General features: G+C 38.7%; 2 protein-coding genes across 3 annotated transcripts; both read left to right on the forward strand.

Moving 5' to 3' along the window:
* Positions 1 to 10,284: 10,284 nt before the first annotated feature.
* rpz4 (rapunzel 4) lies at positions 10,285 to 25,243 on the forward strand. 2 transcript variants are annotated; one of them, XM_023284590.3, is made up of 3 exons: positions 10,285 to 10,369; positions 21,820 to 21,874; positions 22,015 to 25,243. In XM_023284590.3, exon 3 carries the CDS (start codon positions 22,040 to 22,042, stop codon positions 23,213 to 23,215), a length of 1,176 nt encoding a protein of 391 aa, XP_023140358.2. In that variant the 5' UTR covers positions 10,285 to 10,369; positions 21,820 to 21,874; positions 22,015 to 22,039; the 3' UTR covers positions 23,216 to 25,243. The 2 variants fall into 2 exon arrangements, with proteins under 2 accessions (XP_023140358.2, XP_023140357.2); XM_023284589.3 differs by lacking the exon at positions 10,285 to 10,369 and adding an exon at positions 15,484 to 15,583.
* On the forward strand, positions 10,788 to 15,281 carry rpz5 (rapunzel 5). Its single transcript, XM_055013546.1, has 2 exons — positions 10,788 to 10,810; positions 11,744 to 15,281. The coding sequence occupies exon 2, from the start codon at positions 11,788 to 11,790 to the stop codon at positions 12,970 to 12,972; it is 1,185 nt and encodes a 394-aa protein (XP_054869521.1). The 5' UTR covers positions 10,788 to 10,810; positions 11,744 to 11,787; the 3' UTR covers positions 12,973 to 15,281.
* Positions 25,244 to 25,443: the final 200 nt, after the last annotated feature.

Below are 25,443 nucleotides of genomic sequence, written 5' to 3' on the forward strand. Positions count from 1 at the left end.
TCGGGATCTTAATGATTTAAAGGCCTGAGGAAAACATGAGCATGGACCCCAAGCAGAGGCTCGAGATCGAGATTGCAACAGCTGATATTTCAACTTCAACTTTATTGTTCATCTCTTGAAGGACGATTGATTATGCAGCAGTTACACAAGCGTTCACCATAAAACAAACAATAGAAGCAATATAACAGTAAAAAAACAATTAAAGGAAATGTTTTAAAAATGTAAAAAACGCAATAAAACAGTTAAAAAAAACACAATAAAAACAATTTAAAAAAATCACACAAAACGTAAGATAGACAGGGACATTAGCAGCAATCTTGGTCATTTAGTCAGGTGTAGTTCAGTGCACAACAGACAGCAGCATCAAGACAGAATAAAGAAAAGTAAAAACAGGATGAAGTGCAGCACAGTACTTGACAAGGTACAGCAGCAAAAAACACAGTGCATTACCTCCTCCTCTTCTGCTCGGATGGCTTGGAGGGAGGAAGGCACAAAGGAGAACTTGTACCTGTTCTTTGTGGCCTGGGGTACTGCTAGACGAAGGCAGGAGGGGAGCAACTGGTTCCTGGTCAAAGGTTGAGACATGTGCAACCATGTTATCTAAAAGTTACAGTCATAAGAGCAGAGCAAACAGCTGCCTGCTTGCTCTGCTAAATACATAATATACATAAATGGAAGTGCTGTGCAGATTATGTCCAGTGGCAGCATTTATTTTACTATTTGGGAAAGGGCAGGCAAGGTGAACAAAGTGCAGGCTTTTACCTCCTCGGTCCCAAATGTGAGCTTTAATAAGTACCAGCAACAGAACAAGTAACTGCCATATGGAGAAAAGTCAAAGAAAACACAGTGAGCAAACAGGGTTTACCAAAATTTCACAAGAACATAAAAACCTGACACTCTACGCAAAGTGAAACGAAGCACTTCAACAGAATTCAACAGACGGGTAAATGATTCATTCCATCTAAAATCATCATCAGCCTTAGGTTTAAGAAAGAAAAACCATCTCTGAATTGGTTGATTTTTTAAAAAATCATGATCCATGCATACTGTAAATGGTATCTGTGAGATTTAAAATTAATATATCAAATTATTTCCGAGCTAAATTATTTTTAAATTATTGCCCGTTGACCCACTTTCAGCAGGTTTTTTATTGAAATTTGAGTCTGTTTGAACAACAATATCTCAGGAACTATTTAAGATAAAAGCCTAAAATTTTCACTGTTATTTCTCACCATGTCAGTGATTCAGAATCTGTAATACTGAACAAGTAGATTAAATATTCTCTTTCTATGAGTGAGTTGAATTCTGAATATTTTTAAAGCTGTCACGAGAAGTCCTATCCTGAAGCCCAGGTTAACAAATAATAAAATTATAATGCAGAAATCAACGAGTGATAGTTTCTGAATCATATGTAGTTGCATGTCACAATAACACAACATTAAGTATATAGAATAATTTTAAATGTGAAATTTTTGGTCTCAAAAATTAAAAGAAAGGACTTTTCATGACAGCTTCAATTATGTTTCATGTTTCAGTTCACCCATGATTAAAGACTATTTGATCCACTGATCTAATATTGCAAATGCTCAATCAATGTCATTATGAGAAATAACAGTGAACATTTGAGGCTTTTATCTTGAAAAGTTCCTGAGATATTTTCATTCAAACAGCCTCAAATATCAGTGTTATTTAAATTAATTTATTTTTTAATCTAAAATTTCACAAATATTTATAAAAATATCTGTATTTTATTGTATAAAAATTACAGGCAAATCAAAGATAGTTGAATTTTTTCTCTTTTTTTCCTCTGTATTAAAGCTGTTGTTTCATTCTGAGGCAATTCCTGCATCAGCTCTTTCTTTCACTTTGTGTAGGAGTTCATTCTGTAACTAACACTGGGTGGTTTCTCAGAGCGACCGTGTAATTTTCGTGAAGGAGTCAGGGGATGATGATGTAAAACCTCAACATTTCGGGAGTTTTTGGGAGTTTCCGCCCAGCAAGATTATAAATAGTCCCCCAGGCTCCAAACCATTAGTGGATTACAGTTGTTATTGCTGCATGAATCTGCTTTTGGAAACATTCTCTATTCCCTGCATTCGTTATAATTAGTTTTGTTGGAAAAACACATTTGAAAAATATATCTTTTTTTTATATTTTTAGTAGATCTTCCTGAGTCCTTTTCCATCTTTGTAAAGTCTTTAAATCTGATATTTTTAAAAAATATCTCTGGTAATTCCTTTCAGCATAGAGCCATGATGCAGACATGCCAATAAACACAACTGATAGGTCCCAAACTAAGAAAGTTCTGCTGTTAATAGCATATTTTAGAATCATGTTCATGCTGATTGGAAATCACAGGTGAACTCAGTTTTAGTGATCAAAGGTAGATTATATTTTGTTGCACTGAGTTTCTACTTTGGGGTATGAATTTTCATCAAAGTATTTGTTTTTGATTGTTTAGAAGAGGAAAACGGCAGGAAAAATAATGTAATAATTTAGAAATGATGCAGTTTTGAATCATTTACATTTAAGTGAGACTGCACAGAGGTGTACTGCTCCTGTTATCTGCTATAGGTGAGGTCTAGAAATACAGCGCACGGGCCTGTTTTGGAGGTTTTCGGTAAACCAGGAATACAACAATATGATTAAACAACATGTCTGCCAGCATGAGTAATTGGATTTCCAATTTAGGTGGAGCTTGAAGGTGGTTTGACTCACTTGTGTAAGGACAAAGAGGGACTCGGGGGGTGAATTTGCTTGTAATCAATACCGCTCCTTCCTCCTGCTGCTCAACCTTTATCGGTTTCCTCAGATCTAAGTCGAGTTTGTATTGATCTACGTGAGCGACAGATGGTCTTGTATTGAGAAGGACTGACGGCCTTTTCGCTGCCAGAGTCGCTGTTGTACATACAGATCGTTGTGGTGTGACTCAGACTGGGCAAAGTTCAGCTGTGTTTTACAGGGATCATGAGCAAACTGTACACTCAATAAAAACATTGTTAGGAGGAGATAAGTGTTGGATTACAATGTTAAACAATGAATGTGGCGATGATATATCATGCATGTTTCATCATTTTGATCCAAAATCATGGTTGCAAATGGAATAACGCATGATCATGTTAATTTTGCTTCTCTTTAAAGTTTCTTTTCAGTTATGAAAAAAAAGTAGATAAAAAGTTAACATATGGTGTCATTAAAGCAAGGACTTTAAACCCACTATTAAAGTTACAGCACCAGATAACCAGCAAACAACCTGATAGCACCTGTGCTACTTTTAGTTTCCATGAAACCACTCTTTACTGAACTGAGGAAGTACTTTCTCTCTGTCCCTGCCCTCCCTTGGCTTTACAGATGGAACGATGCTTCAGTTTGCCATCAGACGCTCTGCTCTCTGTGACCTGGAAACATCTGCAGAGGGGAGCGTTACTCAGAACGCAAACACCGCCTTCAAAACCCAAACTACAGACATTCCTGTAAAAATACAGCGTGTGCCGACTTTCAAGGTTGATTTCATCATAAAAAAAAATCCCCCAAGGACAATTTAGATACAAACAAGAACTTGCATTCCTGAAATTTCAGTATCATTAAGAGCAGTGTGTGTGTCTGTGCTTCATTTCATCTATACAAACAATGCTTAGGTTATGATTTACTTCCAGACTGAATCATCTCAGTAACTATTAGATGGTGTTTATGTGACTTTTCTCAGCATTTGTCCATTAGTGAGTTGTAGTGAAATGTCTTGAAGGTCACACTGTAAAAGAAAAAGAAAAAAAAAGATTTAAATACAGTAAAATGGTGTAATTTATAGTCACACACTGTTAAAGGCATATTATTATATGTAAAAATGCTAATTTTTGATGTGGACATTATTTTAAGTTTTAGTCTGTTTTTTGATGATGTTTGTTTTTTTACACTCAACATATACATTTATACTATTTTTCAGTTTTTATACTACATATTATCTGTAATTTCAAAAAACAGGGCATCTGAAAAGTAACATTTATCATTTTTCAGTCCTTAAAATACAAAATTGTAATTTCAAATAGCTGTAAATATCTGTAAAATAAGAATATTAATTTACTTAAAAATATACAGTTGTGTAATTTTATAGTTAAATATTGCAAATCAATAAATTACAATATGTAAAAATACACATTTTTGTGTTGACAGTCTTTAGTTTTAGCCTGTTTGTGTAGAATTAATGTGTAAATCAATATTTTTTTCTGTGATTTTCTAGCTATTTTCTATATTTTAAGAAGTCTCGGAAACAAAAAGCATCTTTAAAATTTTAGCATTTTCCAATCATTAATATACATTATTTTTCTGGCAAATAACCACAAGTATCTGTAAAATAATTACATTTTTGCAGATTTACGTACAGTAAAAAATTGTGTTGTTTTTTTACATTTTTTGTTGTGGACAATATATTTTTTACAAAACTGTTAACGTGAGTAAAACAAAAATTAAATGTGAATTTACTAGATATTGTCTGTAATTTAACAAAATTGGGAAAATCTGTAAAATTACACTATAACAATTATTTAACTAGGGTGAAAATAGTGAAATTCTATGGTCAAACATAATAAAAAAACTAATTAACATTTGTAAAAATGCAAATTTGTGATATTATTTACAATTTTGGCTTATTTTTGTACAGTTAATGTTTAAATTAACACCCCTGTCTGTGGTTTTACTAAATATTATCTGTAATTCAACAACGAAAGAGGAAATCTGTAAAATAAAAGTAAAATGTTTTTTAAAAATACAGTTAAAAACTATCAGAATGTGTTCATTCTTTACAGAGAGGTTCAACATGTGATCCTTCCTTTTGAGGTTTTCTAGGCAACTTGGAGACCCAGAACTCTATGGAGGGATCACATATCTCATCTGGCCTGGGAATGCTTCAGAGTCATCCTGGAGGAGCTGGAACACAGTGTTGGATTAACAAATCTGAGGCAGTAGAAAATAAAACTGAAAAAGTTCAGTCATGAACTATTCAAAAGTAAAAGGATGCCCCTGTTTCACTCTGTAAAGATACATTTTTACATGGACGTTCATTTTGTATAAATGACTATATTTTCAGCTATCTATCTTTGAGATCTTACATTTCTGTTTACCCCACAGCAGGTTAACATATTCAAACTCATCCCTTCCTGCCATTCAAATACAGGCAGGTTTGAAGGAAATATTAAAACGTGATAATCTGTTCAGGACCTCGGGCAATATCCCACAATGCAGCATCCCTTTTTACAGCTCAGCTGAATTCAAAGCACCTGTCAGCCCAGCCCACATTTATTTTCCCACGGGAGTCTGCCAAATCCAGCATGACGGTTTCTAAATCCCGTCTTTCCCACTAACAACTTTCTATTTATGAAGCAATCCTTCGATACACCTGCTAATGCTGCCGTGTGGCCGCACAGCGTGGGAGAGAATCTCTTAGAGCAGGTAATATTTCACACACTGCAGCCTTTTATACTATTGACTGATCTTGATATTAAGGGGGAAATAAGGTTGTGCAGTGTTTGTTAAATGTAGTAATTTGACACAGTGTCCTGGTCTGAGCAGGTTGTCGACATTTATCAGTGCTGTTCTTAAAGCTCTAAGTCTGGATTTCACAATTTAACGTCCTATGAGCTTGTGTCTGCATCTCTTTCTGTTCCTACATGAATAGTGATCTCCTCCCATGGCTGAGTGCTTTCTCTTGTCTCATAGTCGGTGCTATTGACCGAGTGTTTCCAGAAAATGCAGCGGTTTGAGCCCTTTCATGCGAGCTGAGGAGACATCTTGTGGTGAGGAGGAAGCACTAGTCGCTGACCAAGGTCAAAAAGATCAACTATGGATGGCCAACAACGTTGTCGAACACGGAAATCATTTATCATTTCAGTTTCCAGACACAAACAACCCCTGTGATCTGCGTTCATCCATCCCAGCTGGCAGGGAACGTTCCCACAACGTTGGGTAACATCTATAAGTTGTAGTAATTTTATGAGGAAAATGTTTTTCTGTTTCTTTTTCAATAATGTTCATATAAAGTCAATATAATCCTTTAATGTCAACATTCAGAGGATGTTGTCAGGAGCACAGAGGGTGTCCTGTGATAGCAAAGGAGGAACGTTCTCCAAGCAACGTTTAAAAGATCCTTTTTAGATGTTATCAAGATGATTTTTATAAAATGGTCCTGGAATTGTAATATATTACCAAAGGTGGAACATTCTACCTTATAAAGCATTCTCACAGTGTTCTATGAAAAAAAAGGAAGAACATTATTCAACCAACTTTCAAACTTCCAAACTTTTATATTGAACGTTTTATAACGTTCCTGTAATGTGATACACTAAAGGCTGAATAATTTATCTTTCTGTCGAGGGAACACAACATAAAACGTTCTTCTATAAAACATTTCCACAATGATTGAATAGACACAATAATCAACAAAACATTTTCAAAATGTCATTAAGACCTCAGATGACAGAACATTCTTTGTAAGATGTTCCTATAATGTGATTTATTAACAAAAGATGGAACATTCTGGCTGAAACACCTTATAAAACTTAGAGATCATTCCCACAATGTTCCACAATGTTACCTGGTAGCAAAGGAAGAACGTTCTCAGTGCAGCATTCAGTTTTGAGAATGTTGGAGCATAACAGTCCAACAATGTTATGATCAGACATGTTTAGAACATCTTCAGTTAACAAACCTTCAACAAGGACATTCTCGGAAGAAAGTTCCCACTGAAAACACAAGTAGAAACTTTGCAGAACTTTCTGAATGTTTTTGGAACAGAAAAAAAGGGACTAAAACAGAAATAAACTCCAGTTAATAAAGCGCTGATCTATAGTGTACAAAGTTCGTGTTTGTGGTTGCAAATATTACGTTTTATTAAGCGGATTAGTGTCAACTTCATCCACTGCAAAAATGTTCTCATTACACAAAATCATGAGTGAGATTCCTTAGAGTTCAGCTAAAGTCAGACAGAACAGTTTGATGCCAGCAGATCTTTGTGCCTCTTTTCCTCCACAGCTGGATGTCATTATCACAAATATTTCACCATGTTTCCACCTGGAGAGGCTGAAACCACAAACAACAAAGGACAAACTTTTCTACAAATTCAACACTTTCCATTGATGCTGCAGCTTTTACAGGCCGTGCAGTTTGTTGGCTTAGAACTTCAAAATGTCAGGACACAGTGCATGAAAATAAAGGTGCTAACTGGAACCAAAAGTGGTTCTTTGTAATGATGCCACAGAGGGGTCTTTAAAGAACAGTTTCTGCAAGCATTTCTTTAAAGAGTCAACAAAAGGTGCCTCAAAGAACCATAAAAATGGTTCCTTGAGGTATCATCAATCCAAAGACCATAGCAAAAATATATTCTTTAAGGAACCATTTTTCAGATAGTCATCCATTACATCACTGAACAACATATTACAAGATGAACAGTTTTCTAATGAATCTCCCAAAGGTGCTTCAAAGAACCACAAAAAGGGTTCCGTTAGGCACCATAAATTCACAGAACTTTAGCAAAAATTGGTTCTTAGTTGTTTGTGCACCCAGCTAGTTCAGGAAGGAACCTTTTTTAAATGGTTCTTGAGTAATAATAATTGGTTCTTCACAGTACTGCAAAACATAGATGAAACCTTTTGAGCTCCATAAAGAACCTGTAAGCAAGAAGTTGTTTAAACAATTATTTTTGCTGGCAGTTGTCTAAATAATCCCATAAGTTGTCTCAAACAACTATCAAAAAATGGTTCCTTTTGGCACTATAATTCCAAAGAACTTGAACAAAAATAGGTTCTTTAGAGAAACATTTTTCGGAGAGTTTCTTGTGCAGCCAGCTGGTTCAGTCAGGAACTTTTACAAAGGGTTCTTCAGTAATAAAAATCAATGTTTATTGAGTATCTTCAATGAAAACAATTATTAGTTGCAGATCTATTTTCAAGCCACCAAACGGGAAAAGTTCCTTAATAATGAAGAACCTTTGACACTTTATAGCCGAGTATGTGAAGCTCGACCTCCTAAAAGGAGTTTCCACAAGTGGTGGTGGCACTTTGAAGAACCTTATCTGTCTGACAATGTATGTTTGCAGACCATTTTCTTTGCCAACATTAAGAGACCATCCACAGAAAGTGAGCGACTTCTCCAGCTGAGCGACGTCACATTCGGGCCTCCACAGTTCGTGTTTGCCAGCCTGAACCACCCATCACGCCACATACTGTAGAGTCCCTGCGAAAGCTGCTTTCTGAGGCGGGTAAAGTGTGAGATGTGACAGCGAGACGACACAGGAACAAGGCGGTGGCGGCGGCGGACACGTTCTGCCCAGCTGACCAGCCTCCATTTGCCACAGAAAGCTGTTCCTCGTCTTGTTTGATGCAGCACAGAGGCCACGAGGCAGCTCCGATTGTCATGGTGTGCACTCAGAAACACAGACTGTCTTTCACTGGTCGGTGCTGTGACCGACTGATTGTGGAAATGCCGCTGCTGCAGGGCAAATGTCATCGTTTTTCCACTGCTTTCAGTCACTGTCAGTTCACAGTGAAGCACACTGAAAAATACTGTTTGGACTCAACAACGACATTAACAAAAAAGACGACTTCAGATAAAATTATGCTCTACCAAAAAAACACATTAAAGCAGGTAAATTAGCTTTTCTTCTTCAATCAAATATATTTTTAATTACTTAATGATTTAAAGCACAAACATGAGTCTTTCAAGTTCATTATTCATAAAAATTTGATTGTTTCAACTAATTTCCCCACATTTTTGAAAAAGTAGATTAAGTTGCTCCAATCAGATTTTCTTTAATAGTTTTTGGCTCCTTCATATTTTTACTCCGCCAAGGAATGGGGCAGAGTTATGTGACGATCGGCATATGTTAGTCTGTCTGTCTGATCGTGCACAACATTATTGAAAAACGGACTAACGGATTTGGATGAAATTTTCAGGAAAGGTCAGAAATGATACAAGGACCTCCTCATTAGATTTTGGCAGTGATGCAGCTTATAGTCTGGATCCACAGATTTGTTAAAGTTTTCTGTATCATTGCGAGATAGCAGCACGGCATCACTGTAACTATGACAACAGGTGAAAGCTACGTCAGCTGCCTGCTGACAGTCACATGATTGTGATCCTACTACAGATCCACCAGGACTTATCCGCTGAAAATCATACGAGAAACAATTGATTAAATTGTAGGGGTGTTTCAGAGTTCCATCAATTCCCGCTGCCCGCTACATATTTAGGTCACGCAATTCAGCATCCGTACATAATGTACACATGCAAAATACATGCCTGTGCTCAGTGCAAGGTCATTTTTTATTAAAGATTTTATCTGTGGAAAATGACACAGCTTTTAAGAAATTGATTTATTGCACAACAAAATTTCCATTGTAATATTGAAAAGTTAATTTGAAAGTTTTTTTTTCTAAGCCGCAGTTTGTGCATTTTAACATGCAATATTCAAATACTAAAAATCACAGATTAGAATTAAATATGAGCAGATTTGTCAAATGAAACTTTCTTATCATAAGATTCTTATCCTCTAGTTTGCTGAACTGAATTGTGGAATGGCCTAAAAATCAGTCACATCACAACTGAAAATATTCCCAAATTCATTGTTGTCTGAAACGGTTCTGGAAAGTTCCGTAGCTATTTGAACTCCTGAACTCAAGGCAAAGAAAAATTCAGTCATCAAACCAATTTTATTAAGTTACCTCAACTTGAATTTAGTTTAAAATCAACTAATGCAGAAATTATAGTTGTAATTGCACACAGTTTCAAGTTGATGCAACATTATTATGTCAGCTCCATCAAAAATAATGTTGTAAAGGCTTATATCTTGCTGTAGAGTGCATATAAAAGATTATCTCAACCAACTCACCATGAATCCTGACTTGTTGCAGACTTTTGAGTTGGGGGAGTCAGTGCGGTGGCCATGGCAACGCCGTTCGAGCCTCAACAAGAAGGGTTTTGTCCTGATGGGCCACTTTTCTGAGGCTGACTGTGACGCCTCTCCTTTTTATTCTCTCTCTCTCTCACACACACAAATGGAAAGCAGTCTCTTTTTTTTTTGTTATTTTCCCAGGGTGCTCAGTGCCCCTGCATGGGGGAGTGTTTACAGGATGTTATCTGTGTCAGTGCCGGCCTCCTCATCCATCTGAGTGGGGTTTGCTGGAATGCTAGAATGGGATGGAGGAGTTCCAAAGGGGGAGTGACAAGAGAGAGACACTGAGAAACAGACAGAGAGAGAGAGAGAGAGAGAGAGAGAGAGAGAGAGAGAGAGTATATATATCCTAAGGAGGCTGGTGCTCACAGGCACAGCTGGACTACTGGATAACTGGACTGTAGCCCCATTGGATATTTACCTAAAAAGGTGAGTTTTCCTCATTTTTTCTCATTTTCTCTTCAGCATCTCTCAGATTTTTGATTTTCTGCAAGGTGTGCAGTCAGATTTTCAGTATTAGTTTTGTCTGCTGACCTTCATTAGAAGCTTTGGGTAAAAATCTATTGAAATAATATCTTCAGTTTCCTTAATATGTAAAGCTGCCCAAATCCAAGCAGCATGCCAGAGGTAGACATAATTCCTCTGGGAGATGTGGTCTGGTGGAAGACTTACCATTAAAGCTCTGTAGCAAACCACTGAAAGGGGAGACCAAGTGTTTGATCAAGTGCTGTGTGGGACTCGCCTTATTTTTTTCTACTTTTTTTGTCCCTCTCACTGAAATACAATAAATTTCACTTTTGGTGTTTAAAGAAGACTTTTTTGTTGTTGTTTTTACAAGAGAAGATATTTCCAAGCAAGATAATTATCCCAGTAAGTATTTTTTTTTCTTTAAATAGAATGGAATTTTACTTTGTTGTGTAATTTCAAATTTTAAATGGTGCACTTTTTGTTGATAGAAATGTGGGGGTGGGGGGGGACAACAGTGATGGCATGTGACTGAATCAAGTAAATCTAATTAGTGCAGTGATAGGAAAGGCTGTAAAATGACACCACTGATCTCATCATTGCAGCAATTACTGGTGAGCCTATATGTTGTGTGGTTACACATAAATCTGTGTATGTGTTTTTTCTTAAATATTTGGTTATGTTTGGTATCAGTTAAATTGAGGCTGTAATGAGGAGGGAAGTGTGATTGTGTTAATGAACAAGTGCAGTGGTGGGGATTTTTTCCTCTCAGACCTGGGTGTGCCGTTTTCTGAACCAGACGTGGGCTCCAGGGAGCCAGAAATGAGTTAGGTCATCTCTCCTGAGTATTTTACATCGAAGAGCACACCATCGTTGTTGGAGTAAATCCCCCTTCTTTTCTGCCCATGTTGTGAACATCTGTGTTTGCTTTGGGTCTTGGCTATTGTTAGAGCAGTAAAAATGGCATCCCAAAAGGGCCAGCGCTGCAACATTGCACAATGCTTCACGTCATAATTCATGAGTACACAAACCATGTTTGATATTTGCTCTGTATTGCCATCCATGAGTGTACTGTTTTATTTGATGTGTGTCAGTGCCACCAAGGCTTAAAACAAGTCCCTGTCAGGGTGCGGCATGAAACTGGATGCCTACATGTGCTGACACGACCTACCGTTTGCTTTATTGTAGAGTTTGTTTGTCAGGAAAATGTCCTCCAAGAAAAAAAAATGGCTTCATGTCAGTTGGAGAAAGAAGAGGCAGAACCATATTTTTTCTGAAATGTCATAAAATCACGCTGTAATGAACTTTACAAGGGTTTCATGTTTCTTCTTCTTTCAGGCACCAGCAAAGTCTCTAAATTAGATTGCAAAATACACAATACAATGATGAACAGTGTGGCAGACTGGCTCGTGCAGAACAGGGACAAGATTGAGAAAGGTGTGGAGATCATGGGCCAGGCCTCCGAGGTGCTGGCTTCCACCGTGGGCCAGCTTCACCCTGTCTTGGAGGCCGTGTTCGTGGCCTCGGCCGAGCTCCTCAGCAACCCGGAAGGCAAAGAGGCTCGCTACCTGACGCAACAATTTGAACTGGTGAACCAACAGCTTGAGGGGATCCAGGATGAGATCGATAAAATCGCCCTGGAGCTGCAGAGGACATCCATGAACAAGCAGAACTTTGATCGAGAGGCGCAGATGCTCAGCCAGTATGAAAAGTTCCAGGACTTTGTCAATGCCAAGCCAAAGTTCAAGGAGAAGAAGAAGGAGAAGTTCCTCAGCCATTTTGAGAACACCGATGGCGATTTGAACCTGGATGCCCTCTACAACGCTGTCACCGGGGAGAACACCGCTGGAGACCCAATGCTGGAGACGGTGGTCACCACTGAGCAGAGAAGCAGAAGAGCGGTGGAGGATTTCTGTGCTCGGCTGAAGAAGCTGTTCGTGGTGGGGATTATTGCCGTCATGGGCCATGCTGCCTTGAAGGAGGGAGCAGTCGGGGAGGAGATGGTGAAGAAGTGGCAGCAGCGAATGGAGGATGTGGAGAAGAGAATGAAAGCAGCAGTGGATGACTGTACAGAGAACTTTGCCGAACAAGCCAAGGTGGACATGGAGCACCTGCTGCAGGAGAATCCCGGCACTGTAGACCAAGACTTCACCAAAACCCTGCTGGATTCACTGGTTAAGAAATACGACTGGGTGAACTGGTCCGTCCGAGCCTTCAACGACAGGGAGCGCATTTTCTTTTTCAACTGGCTAGCTGGAAAGAAGTACCATGGAAGTGGAGGAGCCAACTGGTTTGACATTTTGACCAAGAACAAGATCAAAGTGGTGGTCTCGTTCTGCGTCAACCCCAAGCCCATCAACAAGACCCAGATCCAGGAGCAGATCGAGCAGCAGAAGCTGAAGGGGAACATGATGGCAGTGGCTCTATCTCTGAGCAAGAGCTTCCCCAACTGCCTGGTCCATGCTGTCAGCCACTACAAAGCGGTGGTGGAGACCAACAACTTCCATGAGGATTGTTACTACTATGGAAAACATAAAAGAGCTCACCTGTGTATCCACCCCGAGTAGAGTCGCGCAGGTGTGCAGCTTCTTAATGATGAATTCATGAATGTCTTCACCAGAGACTTGAATATATCTCAATGAAATATAGAAATCATTCATAAATATTGTCTCTGTTGATATGTAATCAGCTCTGGGTTCTGCTATGTGATCCGTTGTCTTGCATTGATTTTTACTCTCAATTCGTACTGTTTCTTTCCTCTGTTGTTATAAAAATGTCCGAGCCATGCATCTCCATGTTGCTTCACATTACTATAATGGTTTGGATATTTCTAGGGTTGGGCAATACAGCTTAGTTTGTCAGGTGTCGGAAACTTTGATGTTCATTTATAAACCAATTAGCAGGAGCAAATAATTATATGTTTACATGATATTTGCTTAAAACTTTTGAGCTTATCCATCGTAAAAAGCTGTAAAACAAGCGAGCACACATTGAGATATGATTGCTTTGTCAACTGCATGTTTCCAAAGTCATCAATGACCAGCCAGGCTCAACTTTTAAAGGACTAGTTTGACATTTGGCTCTCAGGTCTGTACTAAGAACGAAGCAGGAGCTAGCAAACTGCTTAGCTTAACATAAACACTGGAAACGGGTAACAGACAGCTTGGTTCTTCCCAAACTTAATAAGATCCTTTGAAGTTTGCCATTTAACATGTGGTTAATGTTGTGAAGGTGTGATTTTAACCCAAACCATAGTTTTCCTTAGATTGTGGGTGACAAACCTCTGGCCCTTGGTGAAAGTCTTGTAACTTACACCAGAACCACTCCATCCGACTTTCTTATGAGGCTCTTTCAGACTAGCGAGTATTGACATCGTAGGAACATCGATACCAATTGACACCTTTTTGAAACTGTAGTTTTTGATATCCTGGAAATGAGAACACGTTGAATGCTTTAAAACCAAAGTAGGCACTGAATACATGGATGCTCATCAATGAAGCAGACTGGAAAGTAGTACAATAAGAGCAGCTACATTGCTCAGCTTCCCTGGGCACTTCTACGTGTTAGGTCCTTTTGTTTGCAGTCTTTATGGTAAGCTAAGCTAACTGTCTCCTAGCTCCAATTCCCTATTAAGAATTTTTTCACTGCAGGATCTTGCAGGATGTTTAAGGGAACCTTTAAATTGTAGAATCTCTTTCTGGGTGGTACTTCTGATCGGCCCAAAAAACTGCTGATGTTAGAACTGATTTTTTTCTGTCCTCTTGATGTCCTCATCCAGCAGACATCCTCTCTATTCTAACATTTCCCTAACCTATGCAAAATTCACCATATATGCTAACATATCTAATCTTCATACATCCATTAGCGACTATGTGTCGTTGTTTTGGTGCACTCTGTGTTAATATTGTAGTCTAGGCTGTGGGAATCTGCACTGCAATGGCAGCAGAAAGGCTGAAAGGGCAAATGAGGAAGTCATTTCTGGAAATATTAGCCCCACCTCATCCCCAAGTTCCTGCAGTGAAAAGCCGCCTGCTAATACAGATCTAATAAGCTAACGCTTGGAAACAAAGTCAAGTAATACAGTCTTCTCATAAGGATGGCATAATGTGACTGAAAGCTCCACAACATGCTGATTGTTTGTATATACTGCAATTTATCACAATAGGTAGTGGATGTTATTCCTACATACCACTCAGCTAGCAGGGTATGTTCCCACATTGATAGCTGATGTTATCTACAAATTCTAAGATTTTTTTTGAGGAAATCATTTTGACCTAGTGTTTAAGAAGATCTGAAAAATATTTACTATTCAAATTCTGTTCTTATGAGGTTAAAAGTTAACTAAGATTTTAGGAATGTTTTAGCTGCAACATTCAGATAACGTTTTGAGAATGCTGCCAGGGCCACTGATTACAACAATTACAACAAAAGGTATAAAACTGTTGAACCGATTGTATACATTCCTGCTACGTTCCACAGTGTTGCATGATTAAGGAACAAGGCCAACATTGCAACATTTAGAAAACATTTGAAGAACATTACAGCATAACATTCTAGCACAGTTACCACCAAACAGTTTTAGAACGTCTTTTAAGAGATTTATCTGAACTTTAGGAAGAAGACTCTGACAGCTTTAAGAAAACTTCCTTCTGAAAATATTGGTAGAACATTGCAGAATTTTCTCAGAACGTTTTGAGAAGCATAAGGTTGTAGCTGGGTAACTCCACTCCTAGAAATAACCACGTCTGGAAAAATAAATGTAATATTTGTGCTGCTTTTGGTGCAGTATGTAGGGCAAACTTTTCAAATCAACCATGATCTTCATCAACACATTCATGTATGTTTTACTTAATTTGTAATAAACAAAAAATATGGATGTTTTTGTCATCACTGGTCATTATTACCTTGTTATATAAAAACTTTGGCGTTAAAACTATAAATGAGCACGAGGCAGATAACTGTTATAATGCTATAATAACTTTTGTTTATCAAATGGGTGGATCTGTTTGAAGCAGCAATTATACTCAACTTTTCTTTTTTTTTTTTTTGCCTCCGCCACCCTGGTGTGTTTTTGTGTGTCTGTGCCTGGGTGTGTCTCTGCTCTGTAACACGAGAGCCACATGACCAATAGGAAGGCAAACCGTGTACAAGTTAGAATTCTTCCGCAAACTTTATCAGGTGAGTTTGTTTCTGCTCCAAATGTTTCATAGAGGACAGTCACATTAGAATTAACAGATTGGACTCTTTAGTGAGAAGTGATCGATTCAGTTTCATCGACTTTAGTCCAGTCTCTCGTTACATAACTGAGCACTTCTTTTTTCCCCCTTTTTAAATGAATCCTCTTTTACGCACGTGATCGCGGTTAAAATTGCAAAATGCGCACTTATATTCTGTCAACGGGGCTTCATTTAATAAAGCAAAGTGCACGAAACTGCTGTATTTAATGCAGTTTAAGCACAGAAAATGTTTTATGGGCGTTGGTTGCCAGATCTGCTGCCGCCGCTTCCCTTCTTCCAGGAAGTGTGGTGACTTTTTTACGCAGCGTTTTTTGTGCCGCGTCGCAACAAAACGCAGATCTGCGGTGTTAACCAGCGATGTTTGTTTGTTGCTCTCTGTCCATCGGCTGTAAAATGATACAATTAGAGCCCTTGTACGCGAGCTGATCGATGCAGTTTCCATTAAGAGGGAGCATTAACAGAGCGTTTAGTTTTTCCTCCCTCAGTGGTCAGCTGTCAGAGGGAGCCTTTGGTCATCTTTCTGCTCTAACATTAATGAAACATGAACATTGTGTTTTACATTTCTTTATACAGTCGATTTTGTTCTTATGATCACATATTACAGTAGTATTATTTCATTTCATATTATCAGCAGTGGAAAAGTACTAATATCCTCATTTAAAGATGCAAAAATGTTAAATATTGCATTTATAGTACAAACAGCCGCTGTGACTGACGTTTTATTATACTGCACTATGAGAAACATCAGTGCTTAAAGCGGCCTTTTATTGCTCAGTTCAGTCCAGTGTTTAAAGGTCAGCAGGCTCCTCCACAGGGACAAAAGGTAAATCTGAAGGTCACCACATGATTAATGGAGAATAAACAGGCAAAAACAGGTTCAACACAAGTTTCTGTTCCCTTTTTGTTTTGTTTTTTTTACTGTTCCCCAAAGTCTGTGGATTGTAGATTGTTGGTCATCCAGGTCACGATGATTCTAAAAGTGTCAGTAAAATGTGACCGGACTTCTCTTTTTGGTTCTTGAAGATCTTTCACTCTCATCCAAAAGGCTTCTTTAGTTCTGACTGATGAAGAGTCTCAGGTAAATAGAGTCTAAGCCATGTGAAGTGGAGATGACAAAAATACATCTTGAACCAAAAAGAAAAGTCTAGCTACCTTTTACTGAAGCCCTTTGGACTATTATTTAATGTGTACATCGTTTTAGTTTGTTTTTTAAAGGAGGAGAAATATTTTTTTAAACTCACATCTAAGGGGGCGTTAAATGCCTGAAAACCACTGGATTCATCTCTGTTTTACAATGTATTTTACGGATTTCTCATTTTTTTATGTAATTTTTAAATCTGAAATCTAGTATTAGTAGTTAATTTCCTCAACTACTGTCCTTTAGTGCAACTTTGAGTTACTTTATGTGAATATTTCCATTTTCTGCTGCATTATATTTCTACTCTGCAACATTTCAGAGGCAAATCTTCTACTTTTTACTCCACTACGTTTGCTACTTGGTGTAACTTGAGTTACTGTGTAGATTTAGTTTGATACCAAACATAATCAACTAATATATTATGATGTAATATTATAGATTAGCAGTGAAGGAGGAATATATAAGCACCAAAAATTAGTCACATTAACCAGCAGCGACATTAAAGTTAATTTGACTGTTTAGCATAATGAGTAGTTTTACTTTTGGTACTTTGTTTTGACTTCAATACTTTTGTACTTTTGCTTAATTTAAGTACGTGATTTTTGCTTGTGACAAAGTATTTGTACAATGTGGTTTTGGCACTTTTATTTAAGTATAAGGTCTGAGTAGTTCTTCCATCTATGAGTAACTACAGCTGCCAAATACTTGCAGAGAGTACACAATATAATATATGTGGCATAAAATAGCGTAAAATGTCAATACTAATAAGAGAAGCACATTACTTTTAGGATGTAAGAGGAAGTTCTAGCTTCTTGACTGGCATTTATATCCTCCGTTATGTGAGCTGCAGCAGCTCTTTCTCTCTGAAAATGTGATTTCTTGAAGCACTTTTATGTTTAAACTGTCTGTACTGAGGTGCGTCATGCACTCAGACTGTAGTTACAAAACCCTTGGGAGGCCTTGAAAGAAACAGAACACGAGTGGAAAACAGGAATCACAGTTTTCAGCAACGACTGTCAGATCTAATGAGATACAGGAACTGTGCTGAAGCTGGGGTCTTCTGCTTTTGTTCACAGTTTTTGTTTTTTTTTGATAGGTAGATTTAGAACAAAGGTTTGACCTGTTGTTGGACATCATACTCATTGAGAGTTAAACAAGAAGTTCTTTTTTATACTTGTCAATAAATATGAACCCAGATCCAGCAGCCATTTAGCTTAGCTTAGCATAAAGAATAGGAATATAACTAGCCTGGCTCTGTTCCCACATTATTTCTTGACAGGAAGCAGTGACTGTGACTCCAGGAACTGCAGTAAAAGCACTAGTTAATGTTTAACACGGTTTTGTGCAAATTAAATGAACAAGATGCAGAATTTGTTGGAATCAGAGAGTCTATTGAGAAATTGTAGGCATTAGATAAATCTGAAGCTCCAGCAGACAGTTAGATTAGCTTAGCATAAAGAATGGAAACACAGAAATATAACAAGTCTGGCTCTTTTCCCAGGTTACTTCTTGGCTGGAAGCAGTGATTGTGACTCCAGTAACTGCAGTAAAAGCACAACTTGTCATTTAGCACTTAAATAAACAAGATGCAGTATGTGTTAAATAGCGCTTTAGGTGCCGGTTCATGGATTTTGCCCACTCAGAGCCAGGCTGTCTGTTTCCAGTTTTTATGCTAAGCTAACTGGCTGCAGGATATAGCTTCATATTCACTATATTCTCCATACAGAAGAATGTTCGCATATAACTTTTGCAAAGATAACAAATAAGTGCAATTTGTTGCTTTAATTTTAGAGCAGTTAAGTACGTCAGGATTGCAACTAACGATTATTTTTGTCGTGGATTAATCGGTTGATTATTTTTGGATGTAACTGATTAGTTGTTTGGTTGATAAAATGTCAGAAAATGGTGAAAAAATATCCAAAAAGGCCAAAATGATGTCCTTAAACCTATTGTTTTGTTAATTTACAGCTAAAGAGGAGAAAATAAACCAGAAAGTAGTAACTTTTAAGATGCTGCAATCAGAATCACGTTTTCTGTTGAGGATTTGCTTGTATTTGATAAATAACAGCTGCTCTGCTTTTGTGTTCTTCACTAGTTAATGTTTAAAATCTGAGCGAGCCACTTAATCATGTCATTTTGGAGGAGTAATGTATCTTTGTTACAGCTGCAAGCAATGATTATTTTGATTGTTGGTTAATCAGTCAGTTATTTTCTGGATTAATCCATCAGCTGATTAGGTGATAAAACGTCAGATAATGGTGAAAAAAAAGTGTCCATAAAGGCCAAGATGACGTCTTCAAACATCTTGTTTGTTTAACAACCCAAAGATATTCAGTTTACTGTCGCAGTGATGGAAAGACACGAGAAAATGTTCACATTTAAGAAGCTGGAACCGGAGAATTTATTTTCCAAAGTTACTCAAGGTGATTGTTTAGTTATCAAACTAGTTGTTGATTAGTTTATTAGTTGACAGGTCATTGATTAAGTGAGAAATGATTTCCATCCTCTGCTGTCCAGCTTGATAAACCCCTTCAGGCCAGAGCAGACCTCAGCAGAGACAGATGAGCTGACTGATTATTTTCCATTGTCTTGTTGCCGTGGCAACCTGCTGAGTTTCACTGGAAAACGCACCCTCGCCCAGCAAGTTTAACCTCTTCCAGTTAATCACTTCCCACGCCTGCTGCTCTGATATTGACTGAACAGAGACAGTCCTGCTGCTTCAGACACAAACTGAGAAAAACACTCTGAAGGCCAGAAACCTGAAGTTAAACATGCAGCTTCAAGAGCTGTAAACACAGACCGAGGCTGTGAAGCCAGAGGGCGACTGTGCCGTCACTTTGAACTGAAATGTGATTTCTTCACAAATGACACATTTCCAGTTTTGCAGGACATGTTTGAACATGCCCAGAAAATCAGCCAGGAGTACTCTCTCAGTTATTTCTGGGATTCCTGGCATTTGTCTGTGTTAGATTAAGATTTTCCAAGTGCAGCGGACTTCTTGTTTTTAAGGTGAAGTAGTGCAAGATTTTCCTTCTCATTAATAGCTGCCCAGCAGGGATCGACCCGAGTGGTTTTTCAGGGCTGATAGCAATGCTGATTAGTAGTAATTAAAAAGACGGACATTTCAAATTCATTACTTAACTGGAAGCAGTTTTTTGTATTTTAAAAAGCAGATCTCACAATTGGAGAAATGCTGAATATCTGATACAATAAATCAGTCATTTCCTGCTGCCCAGCATTGCAGAGCTTTTAAACACAGCGTATATCTACATTTATACATTTTAATTTTAAAACTAAATCAATCTCCGTCCAGACGAGTGTCTTAGAGCGTTTCAGAAGTAACCTTTGTGTATACTAACACACCTGAAAGCACATTTCACATGACTGTTTACCGGCTACGTGGGTGTAAACATGAGGCAGGAGGCTGGTTGCCGAGGTGTACAAGTAAACAATAATTTGTTGTTCCATTATACAGAATCTCAACATCTCTGTTTCCACTCTGTATGCTAAGCTAGGCTAACTGGCAGCAGGTCATAGCTTTTAGTCCCGGTAACTTTCATACATGAGAAAGGGATCAATGCCATCCAACTCTTGCCAGGAAAACAAATAAGTGCATTCTGTTCCTTTTTATTTTGAAGTGGTAATGTATGTTAGAGCTGCAACTAACATTTATTTCCATTTTCAAAATTTTTTTTGATTCTTTTTTGAAGTAATCAGTTAGTTGTTTGGTCAATAAAATGTCAGAACATTGCAAAAAGAGCTAAAAAAGGCCAAGACGATGCCCTCAAAATGCTTGTTTTGCCAGAAGAGAAAAGAAACCGGAATATATTCACATTTAAGAAGCTGGAATCCGATAATCACATGTTTTCTGTTGAGAAATTACTGGCATTAGAAGAAGCTTCAGCAGCCAGTTAGCTTAGCATAAAGACTGGAAACAGGGAAATACAACTAGTCTTTTGTGCAAATTAAATAAAAGATGCAGAATGTGTTAATTAGTGAACATTGGGTGGGGGTAGATCCATTGCATAACCTCTGCATAGAGCCAGGTTGCCTGTTTTCATTTTTTATGCTAAGCTAAGTGGCTGCAGACCATAGCTTCATATTCACCATAACCTGCATACATAAGAGTGGGATCAAAGTTCTACTCTTGCCACGAAAACAAATAGGTGCATTTTGTTGCTTTAATTTTGGAGCTCTCCAGTAGCCAGTTAGCTTAGCATAAAGACTGAAAACAGTGGAATACAACTAGCTTTTTATACAAATTAGATAAAAGAGAATGCGTTAATTAGTGAGCTTTGGGTGGTAGAAAATGGATTATGTCACTTCTAGACAGAGCCAAGCTGCTGGTTTTCACTTTGTATGCTACACTAAGCTAACTGGCTGGCTATAGCTTCATATTCACTGTGGCCTACATACATGAGAGTGGGATCTGTTGCTTCAGCAGCCAGTTAGCTTAGCTTAGCACAAAGAATGGGAAAAGGGGAGCATAAATAGCCCAACTCTTTTCCCACATTATTTTTTAGCCGGGAAGCAGCAACTGTGATTCAAGGAACTACAGTAAAAGCACAAATTGTTATTTAATACTTAAACAAGATACTGTATGTGCTAACTAATGCTTTAAGTGCTACATGGATTTTGTCACCTCTACATAGAGCCAGGCTGTCTGTTTCCAGTCTTTATGCTAAGCTAAGCTAACTGGCTGCTGGATATAGATTCAGTGACAGAGTCTTCTTTGCCAGTTTGCTGTCTCAGAGGAGGAATGAAACCAGAAAATGTTCACATTTGCGAAGCTGTAATCAGCGAATCACCTGTTTTCTGCTGAGAAAACTGCTGGTATTAAACAAATAATTCTGTTTTTGGCATTTAAAGTCGTAAACTTTAAAATCACAGCAAGCCTCTTATTCATATCCAACACACCAGCAGCTCATCCCATACCGGTCTTCCGTCATTGCTGAATTCCCTCGGCATTGTTGACTCACTGCTCACTGGGTGTGACCAGCACTGAAGCTCACTTGGCTGTTTCTCTCTTTCCTTATCAGTTTTTGCTGTGTTGTAAGAAGAGAGGCCACAGTCCAACAGCACTGGAATAGAGCTGTAAGTAAATCTACAAATCAAAAGCTGAGATGGTTGATGCTGCATGATTTGCTTTTGCTCTTTTTTGAAACCTCAATGTGTGTTTTATTGTCCCAGGAGGAAGGTTTTGACTGATTCTAAGCACACTTTTCTCTTGTTAGGATCAGTCTAAAAGCAGCAGCAAAGATGGCAGAGCAGCTACAGAAGCTTGTGGCCGAGAGGAAGGACATGGTGGAGACGGTCATGGAAGTGTTCGAACAGGGAGCCGAAGTGGTGGCCAGCATCGCCGGTGACCTCTTCCCTGTTTTCTCCATCGCTGCTCCAATTGTCAAACTGGCTCTGGACAACGTGGAAAGCAAAGAGGCTGTATTCATGAAGGAGCAGTTCCAGAAGGTCCGTGAGCGCCTGGAGGTGATCTCCGAGGAGATTCAGCGGATCAACGACGAGATCAAGAAGAGCAGCGTGGATGCTGCATATTTCTCTGTTGAGGAAAACATCACCAACCAGTTCAGGAAGTACATGGACATCCTCAACGCCAAGCCCAAGTTCCGGGAGGTGAAGAAGAAGCTTTTCCTAGAGCATTTCGCCAAAACCGGTGGTGACAAAAACCTGAACACCCTCTACAGCGCCGTGACGGGAGATAACTTCTCGGGGGAATCTGTACTGGAGATCATCGTGAACTACGAGGAGAAGAGCCGCCGACCGATGGAGGACTTCTGCGCCCGGCTCAAGAAGCTGTTCTGCGTCGGGCTCATTGCACTGCTGGGCCACGCTGCTCTGAAGGGATACGACGAGGAGGAAGCGCTTCTGAAGGACTGGGGGGAGAAGATGAAGTCTGTGCAGGAAAGAATGAACGCCGTCATTGAAGAGTGCATTGTCGGATTCTCCAAACAAGCCGAGCTGGATTCTCGACGACTGGTGAGAGATCAGGCACACTTGACCAGCCAGCAGCTAGCGGATGCCATCGTAGAGAAACTGAAGAAGAAGTACGACTGGGTGGGCTGGTCCGTGCGTATTTTCAGGTCACCCTCAGGCCTCTTCGCCAACAAGAAGGATTACCACTGCCCGACCGGGAAGAGCCGCTTCCAGGTGCCATCCTCAGACGAGAAGCTCAATGTCTGGGTGTCCTACAGCTCCTCAGCGGAGCCTGTGGACAGGAACCACATCCAGCAGCTGGTCCAGACTCAGAAGAAGCTCACAGTGGTGGGTGTGGCGGAGCTCCTGTTTGAGAAGCTGCCTGGCGACTGCGTGGTTCACACGGTCAAGACCAGCAAAGACCTGGCCTGCTCCTGGAGCTTCACCGACGAGCTGCACTACTGGGAGGAGCACAAGAACTTCTATGTCTGCGTTCACTCAGCCTGAAGTCTCAGACGCTGGAAAAACTCTCAGAAATCATTCTATGTTTAGAGGCTACTCACATTTGCACATACAATCGCAGACGACTGCTGCCTCTCTGCTTGGCCTTAACAGTGAATTATTACACAATATGTGCCTTAATTGCAACCCTCTGATAGCCTTTTTATACTGAATTAGTTTCTTACTTAAAACATTAATAGTCAGTTTCTTTCAGACATAATTCATTCAACCTTTATTTAAACTTGAGAGATCATTGAGGGTCGACTCTCTTTTTCAACATGGAGTCAATTCACACAAACAAAGAGAAAAAAAGAAAAACACGAAATAGAAAATTGAAATGTAAATTTACCCTCTGAACTCCAAGCACTTTCTGGTTGATTTTTGTTTGTTCCTGTCACACTTTTCGTCACTGTGAGCTCATTTTTCACTGAATTTTGAAGTCCTGCATCTCTGTGGAAAAGTACAACCATGAATATAAATGTCTTCTGTGCAGTATGGCACAGCTGAATTGCTGTAAATCAGAAAAGTCGGATTTACAAAATTATTCCATTTTTAAAAACTGAATGAATTAAAAGCATGTGCAACATTCTTCCAGGTGCCCACAGGTGTTACCAATAATGGAAAAATAAATGGTGGCACATACAATAGATATTATACTACTTACAGTTATATGTTGTTTCCATATTTGCTCTGTGAAAACGCTGCCTGTATGTCAGCCAAAAAGTCCCTGAATTTTTGTCACAAGACTGTTGGTCACAGCTGACTCAATAATCGCTTCACAGTTGTGACAAAGAGCACAGGTTTTTTACAGGATGTGGTGACAGCAAAAGCTTTATTTTTTGCAATTTTTTAAATGTACACAAGTGGAAGAAAGTGATGAAATATCCCAATTTTGAGTTTAGATTTGGTTAATTTTGCAGTGGAAAGCCATGTCATAAATGAGTAGTTCAAGGACAGTCGGAAAGTTGAAAGCCAAACATTTTTGTTTGTTTTTATAGTTTCTGACTCTAATAATTGGTGTAATTTTGTAGACAAAACAAAGAAAAAACAAAGATGACATGCCTTTTAAACCTGTGGGTTTTTGGGGTTCAGATGATAACATAGTTATATAAGAGACCCCAAAACTTGATAGTGGGGCAAATTTTTAATAAAATATAGTAAATAGTTAGTAGTAGTAGTTAAATATAATAGTTATGTTGTGTTATGTAAGTCAGTCTTGTTGCAGCTGGACGTGTTGGGAAAATTGCTGGTTTGAGTGCAGCTGTCCTGCAGAGATTACATGTGCGCTGGTGGTGATAAGTGGCGACCTCGCCCTGCTGAGGACATTTAAACCACAACCAGGAGAGAAAATGGCTCCAGACCTTTGCACAGAATAAAATGGAGGCCTTCGCTTTGATTTTGGTGGCTCAGAAACAGTAAATCCTATTACTTGCGTCTGTCCGAGCATTTATTAGCGACATTTTCTGTGGCGAAACATGAAACTTTATTCACACACCCTGTCACGAACATGCCGAGGCGTGGACACGGCAGCTCTTTGTTTATATGCCGATGCTTTGCTGTTCCCGTGTCGCAGCCTCACCTGTGTGGTTGTGCAACTCAGACTGGAAGCTCACAACCTGTAACATCATTTACTCTGAAGGTTTACTGATATTAAGGAACAAACTGTCGCGTTTTGGGGGTTTGGGATCTTTTGAGATTTTTTTTTTTTTATATATCAGAATTAGTATAATCGAATCAAAACATGCACACTAACAGATATATATGACAGGGACACTGCTGTTTGGATTGTTCTATACATTTTGTGTGTCATGCACCACTGTAGTCTGTGTGCTTCTTTGTATTGTTTGTATGTTATTAAGTGGGATATATTCCTTTGAACATTTGAATATCTGACAAAAACAAGCAGCAAAAATGATTGCACATCTGTTTGTTGTTATTTCCATGCAGCAGATTTGGGTCTCTTCAGCATCTCTGAATTAAAGTTATGTTGGTACACCAAAGCAGTGAATGTAATAAATCTTCCAAATGAACTCACATCTTTTGTTTGTATGTTTTTGTGATTGACTGTCTGGTTCTAGGACTGATTCTGGGAAAAAAATGCTTTTAATTTATTGGGATCATTGATCTTAATTTAATTCATAACTGCAAAATCTGCAAAATAAAGTCCAAGGTTTTCTTCTTTTATCTACATCACAATGTAATCCATGAAGCCTGCCTGGCAGCTAGTTTAGCCT

This window comes from Amphiprion ocellaris, chromosome 9 (assembly GCF_022539595.1).
Source record: "Amphiprion ocellaris isolate individual 3 ecotype Okinawa chromosome 9, ASM2253959v1, whole genome shotgun sequence".
Classification (NCBI taxonomy): Eukaryota; Metazoa; Chordata; class Actinopteri; family Pomacentridae; genus Amphiprion; species Amphiprion ocellaris.

Bases quoted from the DNA above. Each gene is read 5' to 3' on its own strand.
- rpz5 (XM_055013546.1), top strand. From the start codon at position 11,788: ATGATGAACAGTGTGGCAGACTGGCTCGTGCAGAACAGGGACAAGATT.
- rpz4 (XM_023284590.3), top strand. From the start codon at position 22,040: ATGGCAGAGCAGCTACAGAAGCTTGTGGCCGAGAGGAAGGACATGGTG.